Genomic DNA, 17,673 nt, shown 5'->3' with positions numbered 1-17,673 from the left:
TTAAAAGTCAATTATCAACGTACATTATCGATATGCGGACTAGTGAAGAGTTCTCCTCTCTAAGAAGTATTGCTGATCTTGCAAAGCAGATTGTTAAGTTCAAGAAGAATGATGTGTATCCTTTGGTTTACAAACTTATTACTTTATCATTAACCTTACCAGTTGCTACTGCTACGGTGGAGAGAGCATTTTCAGCCATGAAAATTATCAAACATCGATTGCGTAGTAGGATGGGTGATGATTGGCTCAACGATTGTCTTGTGCCTTATATTGAAAAAGATGTATTTGATTTGATTCCCAATGAAGATGTTATCCAATATTATCAAAAAATATAAAATAGATTGATAAAATTGTAATGATTTTCAATTTTTCTATCATAATGGAATACATGATTTCACTTTGAATTATATCATCTTTTTTTTTTATATATTAGTCTATTATACAAAGAAAATTTTGCCCCCCCTAAGATGAAAGGCTGGTTCTGCCCCTGGCCCTCTTCTTATAAGTCTTTTAAAACTGCTATTCGTACAATGCAATCTCCTATTAGCCTCGATAATTTGTACGCACTTCTTCTTAGTGAAGAAATTCACGTAGCTTCTGAAGCATCTCGGATGTCGTCTGCACCGGATTCGGCTACAGCCCTTTATTCTGTTCGCGGTTGGGGTCGTCGAACTCGCGGAAAAAGCACCAACCAGGTAACCAATTCGCGAACGATTAACCCAAATGCGTCTACGATATGTCAAATTTGTCTCAAAAAGGGGCATAGTGCATCTTCTTGCTGGCACAGACTTAACCAGAACTACACACCTCCGGCGACAAACAACAACACAGCTCTCCTTGCTGGAAATTCAAGAAACACAACTGACTGGTTTCTTGACTCCGGGGCTTCATCGCATCTCACAAATGCCATCAAAACTTATCAGTTTCCACTCCATATCATGGTCCCGATACTGTCACCATTGGCGATGGAAGTTCAGTAGGTATAGCTAACGCCGGTACAGGTTTGCTATCTACACCCGATCGTAAACTCACTCTAACACATCTTTTTCATACTCCTAAACCGCAATATAATCTTCTGTCCATATCTCAACTTACTAAGGACAATAATATTTATATTATCTTCGATCCTAACGGTTTTTCTTTGAAGGATTTGACGACTCATGAAGTTCTTCTTCAAGGACCGTGCCGTAACGGTTTATATCAAATACAGACAACTTCACCAACGCCAGTTCATCATGCTTACTCCACGGCTCGGGCGTCACAATTTTCGTGGCACAATCATTTTGGGCATCCTAACAATAATGTTTCTTGCTTCTTCTTACCCACATTTACATATAGATTTTCCTAATTCTTGTATGACATGTAATATCTCAAAAGCCCACAAACTGCCTTTTGAGAAATCTGTTACACGCAAGAAACAACCATTAGAACTTTTACATTCCGATATTTGGGGACCTGCACCTTGTGCGTCGTTGCAAGGTTTTCAATACTATTCTATTTTTGTCAATGATTGCACTAGATTTATTTGGTTGTTTCCTTTAAAACATAAATATGATATTGCTCAAGTATTCTTTATGTTCAAACAGCAAATTAAAACTTATTTTTCAAAACACATTAAGTGTATTCATACTGATGGCGGAGGTGAATACCTTAGTCATATATTCACCAACTTCTTGAAAACTAATGGTATAACGCATCAAGTTTCTTGTCCTTACACTCCGGAACAGAACGGAGTTGCAGAGAGGAAACATCGGCATATCATTGAAACTACTCGATCGTTGTTACACACGGCCACCATACCTTACTCTTATTGGTCTGACGCTGTTCTAACGGCGATTTATCTTATAAATCATATGCCTTCCCGCAACACTAAAAACTTGTCTCCGTTCGAATTACTTTACAACACTCCACCGAACTATACCCACCTTCGTACGTTTGGATGCGCATGTTACCCGCTTATACCTTCTCACAATTGTCATAAGTTACAACCTAAGTCTAAGCAACACGTGTTTCTTGGTTATTCTGATGTTCACAAGGGTTATAAATGTCTAGATATATTAACTAATAAAATTGTTGTTTCTCGGCATTTAAGCTTTAATGAGAACATCTTTCCGTTTTTTGAAAAACAGGGCAGCACCAAACTTAATACTGCAGATACTATGGTTCCTACGTTTATGCTAACTCCTGTGCCTACCTCAACCTCTCGGCAACAATTACTCCCATCACCCTTGCACACGGATCAGCCACCAAGTCCACAGATACAGCAATCTGATTCAGCCCCTATCAATATGGCAACTTGTGCTCATCCAGATCCGATGCCTCCCATGCCTACAGCTGCAGCCTCTACATCCCATCACATGATTACTAGGCATAAAACAGGGTCCCTAAAACCAGTAAAATGATTGAACTTACTGCATCAGATCACTCCTGATCAAGCTCATTCCCACTACCTATATTGATGCGGTAAGGTGTCCTGAATGGCGCAAGGCCATGGCTGATGAAATTCTTGCACTTCATCAACAGGGAACTTGGAGCCTTGTTCCTCCGTCGGCTTCCAACGTCTTAGGTTGCAAGTGGACATACCGACTCAAACTTCACCCCAATGGATCTATTGCAAAACACAAGGCTCGTTTAGTGGAATTAGGGAAAAATCAAGAATATGGCCTCAATTATACAGAAACATTCAGTTCATTCGCAAAATTACCAACAATTCTTATTTTACTCACACTAGCTTATTCTCGTGATTGGCAGGTACATCAATTAGATGTAGCGAATGCATTTCTTCACGGTAATTTATCCGAGACGGTTTTTATGCATCAACCAAAAGGTTTTGAAGATCCCACACATCCAAACTATGTTTGTCGGCTGTACAAAGTATTGTACAGACTCAAACAAGTGCCACGGCAGTGGTACAATACGTTCACGGAGTACCTTCTCTCTCTTGGTTTCAAAAATAGTGTTTCCGATCCTTCACTATTTTTATTTGACAAGAATAATATTCAACTTTTCTTATTGATTTATGTCGACGATATTTTATTTACTGGCAATAATACTAACCATCTTACCAAGATTCTTGAACAGCTAAATCAAAGATTTGCCATGAAAAATCTTGGGCAAGCACATAATTTCCTTAGACTAAAAATAGACCGGTACTCTGATCATATGTTTCTCTCACAAGCACAATATGCTACATCATTGCTTGAATTGGCACAACTCAGCCGCTGCAACCCTATACATAATCCTACATGCACAAAACCGCCATCTGATATACCGCAGGACAATTTGATCTCGGATCCAAATATGTATCGCAGGTTAACTGGATCATTGCAATATCTTACTCTTACACGCCCGGATATAGCATATAGTGTTAATCTGTTATCACAACATATGCACAATCCATCTTCTCATGCTGCGTTTCTTCTCAAAAGACTCCTGCGATATATAAAAGGTACCCTAAACTATGGTCTTCCTATTTCTAAATCTAACTTTCAACTTACATCTTTTTCAGATGCGGATTGGGCCGATGATCCTGATTCAAGAAAGTCTACTTCCGGATTCTGCTCGTTTCTTGTGGACACACTGATTTCCTGGACTTTCAAAAAGCAGCACACCGTAGCAAGATCGTCCACGGAATCGGAGTACCGTGCCTTAGCTGTGCTTACAGCGGATGTGATATGGATTCGAAAATTACTCAATGAACTCGGCATCGGTCAACAGCAACCTACGGATATCTACTGCGACAATATGTCTGCCATTGCCTTAGCCAATAACCCAGTCTTCCATGCTCGTACAAAACACATTGAATTAGATCAAAGATTTGTACGAGATCACATACTTCATAAAAATATTTGTATCTTACCTATCAGCACCATTGATCAAATAGCTGATATATTTACCAAACCTCTATCTACTCTGAGATTTAAAACTCTTCGTCTCAAACTGACAGTCACAGAGAACCCGTCAGTTTGTGGGGGGCTATTAAATAATAAATCTCAGATAAATAAATAACTAAAGGTTTGTGGTAAATATGTAATATCATGTATTGTCTTCCTTGTAAATGCCTATTTAAAGGCTGTCTTACCTCTGTTTAATCATATATGATTTTACTTTCTCTGTTCTGTTCTTGTCAGTTTTCCCTTTCTATTTTCTGTCCGAGGCAGCTCTCACGAGAGACTGCTGGATTTCTACAGAGAGCTTAGGCTTTCAACTAAGAGGTTTTAAGTTTGAGTATTTGTGTATGCGTTGTGTGCATGAATTTGCCTTAAAAGGCCTAAATGTCCCAAAAAAAAATATTCACTGTTCCTCATGCTCTCTCTCTCTCTCTCTCTCTCTCTCTCTCTCTCTCTCTTTTGAGGTGAAATTTTCAAACTCCCTTCCTCCTCTACTGCAGGAGCCGCCGAACACTCATTTCACCTTTCTCGATTTTTTCCTTCTGTCGTCGTCGAAGAAGGTCCTCTACCTTCACCATGTGTTGATTCACTCCTCTTACTGTTGTTGTTAGGATAGGATCCATCTTTCCCCTCTTGTTGGATTGAAGATTAGTCAAGAAATTTCCTCCTCTTTTCTCTTTTGATCGAATGCCAACATAAAGAAAAATATTCTATTTTTAAGCCTCTTGATTTTCATTGCTCACCTGATTTCATTCATAATATTACTTGAGGCATAGATAGATTGAATGACAACTTTGATGTCTCAAATTATGTGCTAACAAATGTTTATTTTTACTTATTGTAGGACTTTCGTTTGGTGGAAGCGCGCAACGCGCACTAGAATTTGGATTTCATACTGATAAATGTAACAAGCTATTATTTATTTAAAGATAAATATACCATTATTTGTTAGGGGCATAATCCATATTAATTGGTTTATGCTCTTTGATAAATACTTAGATATTTAATCCTATCATAATTATGATTTTTTTAATACTTATGCACTCAGTGAGGATATTTTTATATTCATAATAAATAAAGTTGCATAGATAGGTTTATTTTGATGTATGAATGTTCAAATTTATGTATGTTGACTCATAATATAGACTTATTTTAATACATACACTTCTATTGAATGTCATAGCGTCATCTTTGCAAATCATATTCTATTATGAAACAACAATCACCATATTAATGAGGAGCAAAACCCTGATAATCCACCTCAATTTGGAGTCGATCTCAAAGGACGAACTGAATATTTGTTCAAGTCTTCTTCAGACAAAGAATGGTCCTTGGAGTGGGCATACAAAGTAGGAGATTCTAAGGTTGAACTCGGATCCCCCCCAATTGGGTTATAAGGTTGACTCTACTTGACTCGTTAACATGGATCAGGTTGACCCCAAGATTTAAGGTGGTTGATTTATTTAAAAATTAAATTTAATGTGTTTTGAATTTAATTTGAGTGTTAAGTATGAGTTACTAATTAATTTCAATTTTAATTACCTTAAATAAATTATAATGATAAATTAAACAAGCTAAATTAATTTGATTAATTATACTATTAGTTTTTTAATTAATATAATTAATTATTAATATTTTAAATTATATTTGTAATGCTAACATAGATTAATTTCTAATTTAAGAAGGTAGGGCTTGCTTTTCATCTTTCTTCGTGCGTCCTTCGTTCCTATCGCAGCTTTTTCTTTGTGGCCATTACTTGCTGCTTCGACTTCGCGTGCTTTTGCGTGAAATAGTTTGTTGATAGAGTCGCTTAAGTAGCTGCTTCGCCTCCGACGACGACTTCGAATTGGAAGTCACGACGGGAGCTCGCTCGCTGCGAAGGTAATCATCTTTATCCCTTTTGCGCGTTTCTTCGGCCAAATCCCGTAAATCTGCCGAATTCCTGGAATTAGTAAATCCGGGATTTGGGTTGGGTGAGAAACCAACCACCAAAGTAGCACTAGCAGTGGGAGTAAAAGTAGCTACCGATGCTCTGGTGGAGCAAAGATAATTGAGACATCAAAAGGGAGAGGAAAATCACGAAAAACATTAATAAATTGTTCTTTAGGCATCAGTATAGGATGCCCATAAGAGATAATCACAGAGGTAGGAGCTTTTGAAGATTGATAAGGAATCAGAGTAAGGGAGTGTGAATGATGAAGCCTCTCATGCAAGAAGACATCGATCAATGAGTGAGGAAGGGGAAGTCAGGAGAAGTTTTAGAATGGAGATGACATCTCTCGAGTTATGGGCTATGAGTTTGCAATATCAAATGTTGATGTGGCTGAAGCCTCAACATTAGAGGAGAGCGCCATGGAGGTGGGACAAAGGAGAAGATGGCTATGTCTTGGCATCAGCATTAAGGAGGGTGAGCCCGAGGAATTGCACCATTGACTTGGTGTGGAATCAATGAAGATAATGAGCCGAAAGGATGCGCTAGATGATGCCAAAGAAATCGTGTGCATGGGCATGGCAAAGATAATCTTATAATTTTGTGGTAGATTTGGCTAAAGTGAATCCTAGAATTTGTTGTGGATTTGGCTATTATAATATAGAACGTTAATAAGTTATGATTAGGAAGTCATTCTTATCTTTATTGTTTTATAACCTCTCTAGACTGTCTAGATCATATGTGATGTGCCTGTGTTTCTCGTTAGATTAGAGTGCCATAACTCCTCACCAAAAAATATAAGGAAATGTTGTTTTGAAATTTCATCAACAACAATTTGTTAGCAGTAGGCAGCTCTTATCTGCCACATTTTGTTGAAGCATTATGCTTATGTTTGTCTCTTTTTTGTTCTAATTCTAAAACAGTAGGCATTTGAGGGTTTACATCGGACATGGCTTCTCGACAATGCCAAATTTGCCAGGAAGCGCAATTCAAATACAAGTGCCCATCTTGCCTTTTGCCATAGTAAGCGTTCCCCCCATCACCTTTGCCTATTTTCTCTGTTCTAAATATGCGTTAAAAGTTTTGTTGGATGGTTAAAATAATATTGAATGTCACATACATTTTTCTAAAGAAAAGATGCTTCCTCTTTAGTATTTCTTTTGATTAGCTTATAATTTGGGTTGCTTGGCTTTCAAAATGTAATGTGTAACGTTGCTTTCCTTTTTCATGTTTTTAAATGTAGTTATTATGCTTGAGATTATTGTCTACCATAGGATTTGTTAATCATTTGCGTTTGATACCTTTTTTTAGTTTGCTAATGTGTTTATTTTCTTTTTCCTTGGGCAGTTGTTCATTGGCATGCTTTAAAAAGCATAAAGGTATTATCTTTCTATAATTTTCTTTTTCTATTTTGGTTTATTGATTTCTTACATTTTGTTATATCACTTGATTTGTAACTTTGTCAAACTAAAAAAATGTAAAATATAGTCCTAGAAGTAGAATTACCTTGTGTATTTTCAATGTGGAGCAATTTGTTGGAAAAAGATGCATGGCTAAGAGATTTTTTTTTTTAATTTAGAAAGAGGAGGCTGCTGGTTTAGATTTGCCAGTAGTGTCATAAAATTTATTCTTCACTATTGATCTAGATGTTCTATGTAGAGTTTATAAAATTAGAACCATGAAAAGCTCTTTTGAATTTTATTTCTTACTTTTATATACAAATTTGAGGTATTTATAGGCTTCTAATGATATTATGTATGAAAAAAAGGTAAATGTAATTTACACAAAATAAATAAATAATCCAAAAAGAACAGGGTGACGACTATGTTAAGGGAGATGAGCATATGGATTGCAATCCAGCGGTTGAAAGGGAGAAGATTTAATGACTAAGCTCATCAATCTGTGTGCTTAATAAATCATACGATGATTTTCTGCATAGTAGGAATAAGTTTGCATATACAATTACATGTAAGTATATACAATAAGAATTGAGATATTGCCATCAATGGAGTATCTTATGAAGAGGGTACAATCCCCTTGGCTTTTATTTGTATCCAGCTTCAATCATGGCTTTTGTAAATCTATCAAACCATGCTCTCGAAGACTATTAAAATCAATTTAGAGTCTTTTTTAATTTGTATATTTATTTTTTGTGAATGAGCCATCGAACCTTCGTGGAGGATCTATATAGACTTCTTCTTTAACTTCTTTATGTAAAAATACATTCTTTACATTAAACTATTGTATGGATCTTCCAAGATTAGTTGCTAGCAAAATCAACATGCGAAACATATTCATTTTTGCAATAGGAGCAAATATTTCTTGATAGTCAATTCTATAGGATTGAATATATTTTTTGGCCACCAATTTTGACTTTGTACTGTTCGAGACTCTCATCTGTCTTATGTTTTATATGAAAAATTTGCTTGCATTATTCCATTTTATTTCCATTCGGCAGTTCAATAATTTCCCAAGTGTGATTTTTTTTCATAGACATTTCATCTATTATAGTTGGATTACATATGATATTTATTGATTTAGAGAAAGCATATGGTAAAGCTCCAAGAGAAGTGGTATGGAAAGTTCTAGAAAAGAAAGAGGTTAATAATGCTTATATTCAAGTCATTAAGGACATGTATGCATGAGCTATTACTTGTGTTCAAACATAAGGTAGTTCGACCAAGTATTTTCCTATTTCAGTTGGATTACATCAAGGATCAACCTTAAGCCCATATATTTTTTCTTTAGTCATGGATGTTCTCACTAGACATTTGCAAGAGGTTGTACCTTGATGTATGCTTTTTGTTGATGATATTCTTCTTGTTGACAAGACTAGAGAGAGAGTTGAAGGTAAACTTGAATTATATACGTCACCCTTTGAGTTTAACGGCTTTTGTATGAGTAGATCTAAAACTAATATATTGAGTGTAATTTTAGTAATAATAGATCTAGTGGGTGGATTGTGACTTTGGATGATCAAGTCATTAATCAGAGTAAACATTTTAGATATATTGGATCTATTGTTCAGAGTGATGGTGAAATAGATGGGGATATTATTAGTAGAATTCAAGTTGGATGGTTGATGTGGAGGAATATCGGGCTTGTTGTGTGATAGAAAAGTCCCCTTTAAACTCCCCTTTAAACTTAAGGGAAAATTCTATAAAATGATGGTTTGACCTGCAATGCTTTATGGTGCAGAGTATTGGCCATTAAAAGAGAAGCATAATATTAAGTTAAGTGTTACAGAGATGACAGTGCTCAGATTAGAGAGAGTCTCCTTAGATTGTTTGGTCACATAAAACTACGGCCTTCCGATGACCCGGTTAGGAAAATAGTGTATTATATTTGACTTATGTTAAGAAAGGCAGCGGTGGACCTAAAAATACTTGGTTAGAAAATATTAGAAATGACATTTTTTTATTATATTTAAATGAGAATTTAACTCTTAATAGGACACAATGGAGAAAAAAGATTCATTTAGTCAACCCCACATAGTGGGATAAAGGCTTGATGTTATTGTTGTTGTTGTAGTATTCATCTATTCTCTTATGGCATTATTTCAATTCTTATTTTGAAGTGCTTCAAATAGAATTTGTGGTATTGAAATGGAACTAGAGTTGATATTTGTAACAAATGCTTTATTTGATGGGAAAAAAATATGAAAAGTGTTTATTGGGAAATGGGATATAGAGTAGCGATGAGTTGAAAATTATTACCGGATAATGATTTCAAAACTTGAGCTTGTTAGAGAGTCTAGCTGGGCTTATTCCTTCTTATGTAAATCTAAAGTGGTACAATGCTTGGGTTTGTTAGGAATGTCAAGATGAAAGATAGAGATTTCATCAAATTTATCTTCTATTTCAAAAATTATCCCTTTTATCGCTTAAAAATGAGTTTAATTGAAAAAAGTTTATTGGAATATCCTTTGAGGTAAGGAACTTTTTTGTGTTAGGATGATAACATTTGTACCTATTTTTGTGAAGGAATACTGAATAAAAATTCATTTGAGAGCTATAGAATATAGTTTACCTCTGTATTGTTTATGGATATGGACATGGGTAATGCACCCAAATATCTTTGGAGGAATTTTGAGAGAATGTATTTGTGGGAAAAAATTCTGCGAGATGGTTGAAAGGATTTTCAAAATTTATCATTCTTAAGGTTATTCTGTTAATTATGTAATTAGCAAGTTGCACAGTTTCTCCTCAGTAATTTTTTGGTACTTGTTTACAGGTAAGAAGAGACTTGGTGACTTTCAGGAGATGATAATTTTTCTTTTTGCCACCCTGTTTTATTGAAGAGTATCAGGACATGTGGATTGATGAATGATACATTTTTTATGAAAGAAAGAAGATACCATGTGATTGATGTAATCGCGAGTGTTATTTGTTTGAAATTATTTGATGTTGATATTAAAGTGGTTTTTTATCTTGAATATGAAAGTGGAGAGGATGATGCTGGCATCATAATTTTATTTTGTGAGATATACTTATGTCATATGAGTATAATCATCAATGAAAATTACAAATCCAGCAGCTCTAAAAATTGTTAGGAATTTTGGAGGGTCCCCAAATATTATAATGAATTAATATAGGAGTGGATGATCTAAATTACTTTTAGAAAAAATAACATGATGATATTTTATAATCTAACAAATCTCACAATGAAAATTTTAATATTTATATTTATTAAAAAGAAGGAATCATATATTATAGAGTTTTGAAGGAGGGATGCTCTAGTTTATAATGATGCTTAGATGATTTCAATATTGTACGTGAAAATGAAGATGCACAGTAAGCGATTTTTGTTTTCAAGAAGATATAACCCATCATTCTATCTTTTTTGCCTCATTGTCTTTTCCATGGTGAGGTCTTGAAATATACAATAATTAACAAAAAAAGTTGCATTGTAGTTGTGGTCTTTGACAATTTTATGGATTGATAAAGATTTACAGCAAGGTGAGGAGCATGCAATACTTTATTGAGGTTAAATGTGGGTAAATTAAAATTTTTCCTTGAATTGCAATAGTTGTTAGGGAATTATGACCCACTTTTATTTTTCTGTTATTGGGCTAAGGTTTTTAGGTTAGAAAGATGTTGACAAGGTTTTTCATGAGGTCAATGACTCCTAAATCAAAGATTCGGTTTTGTGGGGAATTATCCAAGTCATTAAATATATAGGATTTAGAAGTTATATCATTTTAAGTTGGAGAGCATGATCCAGATGATTTATTGAAGGAGTTATGAAAGTTATTTAGTTTGTCAATTTCTTTTGAGTTGAGTTCTTTTGATTCAACAAGACAGGCTTACCCTTTTAGTATCCTTTGTTTTACCATTTCCTTAGAGATTTTCATGTAGTTTTGAGCACTTTTCTTTGATGCGGTATTTCTTCTTTCATTACTTGCATCATATATTGCCTTTGAAAAAAATGCTTTTATCCTCCTTTAGTAAAAGAGTTTGTGGTAACAAGTCATTTATCTTGGGATTTGGTGTTAGTTATGGGCTCATGGTAGATGTTTCAGAGGCTGGAATGTCGAGCATTATTGTCTTTCTTCCTAGTTCAGTCCGTGTAGTAGAGAATATCTCATTTAGGGATGATATATTTTCTCCGCTTAAGATTTAAGCATGAACTTGGTCGAAGTTATTATTGAGCTCATGCAAGAAAGACACCCCCCATTTTTTTACAAATTGCTTGAGAATTATTGAATTATTTTAGCACCTCATCTTGAGATTTGGTTGTAATCTAGGCTAAACTAAGAAACATTCATTGCATTAAAGTATTCAAGAACATGAAAGTTATCTTGTTTGGTTGTTGAGATCTTAGTTATAACCTCGTAGATGAGGGCATCATCCTTTACTTTTGAGTGTGTTTGTTTGATAGAATTCTAATTTCTTGTGATGTAGATATGAACATATATGACTACTGATTTCATGCATTGTGTTATTTCACACTCATTTTATTATTTTGGAATCAACTTCATCTCAAAGTAAAAACTTTGGGTTCTTTTAATCTGGAGGAAGATCCACAAGATGCCGGATATTTTTCTTTCCTTTGAGAAATGTTTTCATAATATGAGGCCATTTAAGATAGTTTTTTTTTTCATTTAAACTATATATGACTTGTATACCCTGGAGTTTTTCTTAGTGAGATTTCATAATTCATGATGGTTGACTTCTTGGAAGAGAAGTAAAAAAAATCAGACATAATGAATAAAATGATGAATATCAACAAGAAAGAGGAAGAAGCAAGAGCAAAGTTTCGAAGAAAGAAACCTAACATTTCATTGATAACATGTACAAAAATAGAAATATGAATAACAACTTCAAATTTTATTTCTTATTTTCTTTTCATATATTGGATGTATTTATAGGTTTTTTCAAGGATATTACATATAGAAAAAGATAAATACATTTATACAAAATAAATAAATAAATAAATTCAAAAAAGTATGGGCTCGCTGCTTGCTAAAGCGAGATGAGCACATGTATTGCAATCCAATGGTTAAGAGGGAGAATATCTAATAACTAAGCTTCTCAATCCGTGTGCTCGATAGGTCACACTGATTGATTGCATAGTTGGACTCATATTTGCTCGAGGTGAAAATTTAGGCCGATGCAGGATGAGGAAGGAGTGGGTACTACACGATCTTCAACATCGGGCTCAGTGAAGTTTTTCTTTTTAAGAGATCCTTGTTATGAAAAGTTGCTTTAAGGATCACTCAGCTTCTACTGTACATTGTTCTGGATTTATCTAGTGCTTGGTTATTTTCTTTGGTTTGTATTTTTGTCATTTTAAATTTTTTTGATAGGGATGAGGGATATTTTTTAGTAGGCTTCTCTTGATTTTATAATGTGGCCTAATGAATTTAGAGTTGTTTTTGTATCAGCAAAAGGTCTCTTATATGTGCTTTCCCTGTGATTTCTTATTGATGCAGATTCTTGGACAGTTTTATTTTATTTTATTCCGTCCAATGATGACGTTCTATTTATATGATTGGTGCAGAGAATCCATGTCAAAAGTTGACTCCACAGGAAGAGACAAGTATGCATTCTATACCTTTATTTGAGAACAAATGTGCAGTTAATATATTTTTGCTCATAGAATTTGGGCATTTTGGACTCATTATAACTTTTCCAAACTTATTGTATGTATTCGAAACTCATTCTTGGCTTTGCATACGAATATCTTCGTGATACATTGTCAAGATGCCCTTGTCTCCTGATTTGAGTTTTCCAGAAGTCATTCATCTTTTCATTGATTTTTAAGCTTCATTTGGGACGACTTTCTTACATAAAGCAGCTTTGTAGTACATAATTTTTTAGTTTAAAAAAATTTTGTACTAAAAAGCTGCTTTAGAAAACATTAAGAAAGCTGCCCCAAACTAAACCTTAATTTACCATTTGTTATTTGTCACTACTTAACGTTGTTATTGATTTTTGTGTTCTTGTGTTGGGAGATTGGAACTAATAAAATCTGATGGTATGTATTATATTCTTGTAATCTATTTGTGGACCAGTTTCAAGCATTGCATGCATCCTTTTGTTGTAGAACTTTGTTCTTCGACTCTAGGTGTAAAATCCAGGTGTTGCGATCTTGGTATTAATAAATTTACATAAATATGATTTTATTTATAGATTTATAGAGTTCCGAGATACAATCTATCTCTGTACCATATCATACACGGAGGGAAGCTTTTTAAATTTCATTGACCTAACAGACGTGTAAGACATCTAAGTGTTTGTACAATCTATGTTTTTTTCAGTTTCTATGGTGCTCCCAGAAAGAGCATTTGAAGTAGATGAAACTAACTGGATTCTTGGCAGTGATCAACTACAGCTTATAGGTATTTAAGCTCGCCTTATATTACAACAATGGCTTTTTACATCATTGTGGTGCTCTAATGTCGCCCATAGAAACTGTAGTTCGAGCCTGGATGGTGAAAAATTACAATCTATATGTTTTGCTATTTCATTATCATATAAATTAAGGCTTTGTTTGGGATGACTTTCTTATTGCTTCTTAAAGCGGCTTTTTAGTATAAAAATTTTAAGGCTTCGTTTGGGACTGCTTTCTTGTTGCTTCTTAAAGCAACTTCTTAGTATCAAAATTAAAATTTTTGTACTAGGAAGCTGCTTTAAGAAGCGGAAAAAAAGCCGTCCCAAACGAAGCCTAAATTTTTACTAGAAAGCAGCTTTAAGAAGCAGGAAGAAAGCTGTTCCTAACGAAGCCTAAGTCTGGATGGGGACATCTAGTGCGAGACTAGCGTGATTACCAACTGTAAATGTATTTGTAGTGGGCAGCCAAAAGGTTTCTCCGAACAATCAGCATGCAAAACCTTCCAGAAAATACTTTTTAAAACCTCACTTATTTTGTTTAATATGAATATTACTCTTTTCATTGCATGAACTGAAGAAGGAATTTTATTCTATTTGTTGCATGAATTGGCAAAAAGCCTTGTAAAGAAGATGACTAATAGTTCTTTTTTAGATGTGGTGAGAAAACTTCATTATGAATGTTTTTTCTTTATTATTCTTGACTGAATTAGGAGCATTGTGTTTAAAAAGGTTTTTCAGTCCTAAAATTTTATGATTACATATTATTCAAGTTTGTTTACTCAGCATTTTTATTAGGCTTCGAACTTCATTTTAGTGGATGCTTTTTACAAATTTTTATTGCTTTTCTTGTTTTTTTTTGGGACATTTAGGCCATTTAAGGCAAACTCACACACACAACGCATACACAAAGACTCGAACCTTGGACCTCTTAGTTGGAAGCCTAAGCTCTCAACCAATAGGCCAAGAATAATTGTGTATTGCTTTTCTTGTTACAATACACTGTTTCTTCAGCCACCTGTAACTTTAAACTTAACGTTTTGCAATCAAATCTTGTTCCCTCTGAGCAGCACAGTCGAAAGCTATACGGGATGCCTTGAATGACATAGAGCTACAGAAACTGGTGTACAAGATTGACAGCTGCAGTAACCCAGAGGAGGTTGGCCAACCTTCTATCCTCTAAAATTTACATAAGAATAAGGATTCGTTTGGGACGGCTTTGTTATTGTTTCGTAAAGCAGTTTTTTAGTACAAAAATTTTAATTTTTAAACTAGAAAGCTGCTTTAAGAAGCAGTAGCAAAGCTGTACCAAACGAAGCATACTGCTTCTTAAAGCAACTTTTTATTATAAAACTTTTGATTTTTATACTAAAAAGCTACTTTAAGAAGCAGTAAGAAAGCCGTCCTAAACAAAGCTAAGTCCTTTCTTTTTCTCAATCTTGCATTTGATTTCTTAAACTATTGCTTCCATTATTTTAGGAATTGGATAAAGCCATGGAAAGAGAGGGCTTTCCGCAGTTTACAGAAATGGTAAAGACTTATGACTGATTCGTTATTCCTGTATATATTTTTATGTAATTTAAAGAGCACTTTGGCTTCTATTTGCCTTCACAAAATTATTCTATTATGCAGATCTTATCGGTGGTTAGATCAAAAAATCAAACCCTCCAGCAGCCAAACACATGATTGTCTTTATAAATAGTTGTGCTGTCTACCAGCTTATCAATACCTGAAGATGTGATCTGCTGCAGGATTGAAAAATTTATATTTTATTAATTTTTAAAATAATTTTAATGAATAGTTTATTTAAGAATGATAAATTTGATTACCATAAACAGAGATATGAACAAAACATTAATGGAAGGAAGAAAATCTTGTTGGAGTAGGATTTCCATAGGGGTGGTTGAAGGATTAATTGCACCGAATATGTATCAGGCCATTAAGATGAAATTAAACTGAATAGTGTAAAAGATAAATAATAGGGGATCTGTATACGGAATTTCTTGTAGAATTTATGTACCATCTTTGGTCTTCTTGGACATGTTATTGAAGCACTTTAACTAATGCATTAAAAGCTTATCAATGCTTTACTTCCTATCTAAATAAATTTACATGAAATGTTTTTTTTTTTTTTTTACATTTAGGAATTTCTTTCTTATCTGTGTGTATATCTTCATTCATGATATAACTTTTTTTTTTAAATTATGTAAATCAAAGTAATTTTCTGTATAAAATTTTATGCACAATATATTGAATAATATGTTTTTCACAAAATTTTAACTAGGAGAAATGTATTTTTTTTTCAAGATATCTTTATAGAAATTTGATTAAAAAAAAAAAAAAACTGGTGTAAAATTTTCTAACTTGACTGCTTCTCTTTCTTTTTGGTATAGTTATTAGGTTGATCTTGCTCGAACTAAAATTAGGCTTCATTTGAGAAGGCTTTTTTATTGATTCCTTAAGTAACTTTTAGGCTTCGTTTGGGACGGCTTTTTTATTGTTTTCTAAAACGGAGTTTTAGTTCAAAAATAAAAAAATTTGTACTAAAATTTCATTTTGGAAAGCAATAAAAAAGTTGTTCCAAATGAAGCCTTAGTATATAAATTTTAATTTTTTACTAAAAAGTTGTTTTAAATAGTAGTAAGAAAGCCGATATTTGAGATAGTTTTTAAATTATTTTATGAAACAATATTTTAGTACAAGAATTTTAAATTTTAAAAAATTTGTACTAACAAATTATTTTATAAAACAATAAGAAAGTTTTTCCCGACAAAGCCTTAAACCTAAGGAAGAATTTAAGTTAAATTGGCTTTGCTAGACCATAGTGCACCCAATTGGTGTAACCCAAACCCTTCTTAGAACTAACCTCATGGTTTAAGGACTAGAATAAGCATGATTATACTAGTAATTCCTACTAAAAAATACTCTAAAATGATTGGAAAACAATTAAACAATTTTTTTTAGTAGATTATTTTTTTTGCAATAAATCATTTATGATGGTATATATACTAAAGAAAATTTTTTTTGTTGGAAATAATAAAATTGGGCATATTATATTCCTTTCTGGTAGATTTCTTCTCTAGAAATGAGCTTTTCTTCTATAGCAAATTACAGCAATCCAATGGGACAAAAATCAGAGCAATTTCATTAATCATCGTCCATAAAATTCAAATGGAGCAACCAACACAACACAAAAGAAGAACCATCTCCATTCATCACAAAAATTGTGTAGGCCTCCCAACATTCCCACGATTTATTATTCTGTGCGGTGTGCGGAGAGCGTTTGAAGATCAATAAAAATGCGCAACGTCACCCTATTGCTAGAATTTTTATTAGGTCCAAGGTATTGCTAGGTTTTTCTAGCAATTTTTATTAGGTCCAAGTTGATTTGTACAGACCAAGGTATTGCTAGGTTTTTCTCGGTATTGCTAGATAACGAGAAATACCATTCTGTCAAGACCAATACCTAATACATAACAATATTGGGTTCCGGTCCGGGTCGGACCATCAGGCCGCGTTGTAAAGAATAAGAGCACGTGGCGACATTTTATTGGCGTCCGGATGTAGAGCTACGTCAGGTGTCCGGATCTAATAAAAATTCCAGCAATAGGGTGACGTTGCGCATTTTTATTGATCTTCGGAAGCTCTCCGCACACCGCACAGAATAATAAATCGTGGGTATGTTGGGAGGCCTACACAATTTTTGTGATCAATGGAGATGGTTCTTCTTTTGTGTTGTGTTGGTTGCTCCATTTGAATTTTATGGACGATGATTAATGAAATTTCTCTGATTTTTGTCCCATTGGATGGCTGTAATTTACTATAGAAGAAAAGCTCATTTCTAGAGAAGAAATCTACGAGAAAGGAATATAATATGCCCAATTTTATTATTTCCAACAAAAAAAAAAAAATCTTTAGTATATATACCATCATAAATGATTTATTGCAAAAAAATAATCTACTAAAAAAAAAATTGTTTAATTGTTTTCCAATCATTTTAGAGTATTCTTTAGTAGCAATT

The 17,673-nt window shown here is 33.8% G+C and overlaps 1 protein-coding gene across 3 annotated transcripts; it reads left to right on the top strand.

Annotated features, from left to right (window-relative positions):
• Window positions 1-5,581: 5,581 nt before the first annotated feature.
• Window positions 5,582-15,755, top strand: LOC110107327 (zinc finger HIT domain-containing protein 3). 3 transcript variants are annotated; one of them, XM_020837571.2, is made up of 8 exons: window positions 5,582-5,771; window positions 6,747-6,843; window positions 7,168-7,199; window positions 12,823-12,861; window positions 13,583-13,663; window positions 14,723-14,811; window positions 15,132-15,182; window positions 15,285-15,755. In XM_020837571.2, the coding sequence occupies exons 2-8, from the start codon at window positions 6,770-6,772 to the stop codon at window positions 15,336-15,338; spliced, it is 420 nt and encodes a 139-aa protein (XP_020693230.1). In that variant the 5' UTR covers window positions 5,582-5,771; window positions 6,747-6,769; the 3' UTR covers window positions 15,339-15,755. The 3 variants fall into 3 exon arrangements, with proteins under 3 accessions (XP_020693230.1, XP_020693229.1, XP_028557335.1); XM_020837570.2 differs by having other exon boundaries at window positions 6,744-6,843; XM_028701502.1 differs by lacking the exon at window positions 13,583-13,663 and having other exon boundaries at window positions 6,744-6,843.
• The last annotated feature ends 1,918 nt before the right edge of the window (window positions 15,756-17,673 follow it).

This window comes from Dendrobium catenatum, unplaced genomic scaffold (assembly GCF_001605985.2).
Source record: "Dendrobium catenatum unplaced genomic scaffold, ASM160598v2 original_scaffold_4309, whole genome shotgun sequence".
Lineage (NCBI taxonomy): Eukaryota > Viridiplantae > Streptophyta > Magnoliopsida > Asparagales > Orchidaceae > Dendrobium > Dendrobium catenatum.
This window is presented reverse-complemented; position numbering and strand designations above follow the sequence as displayed.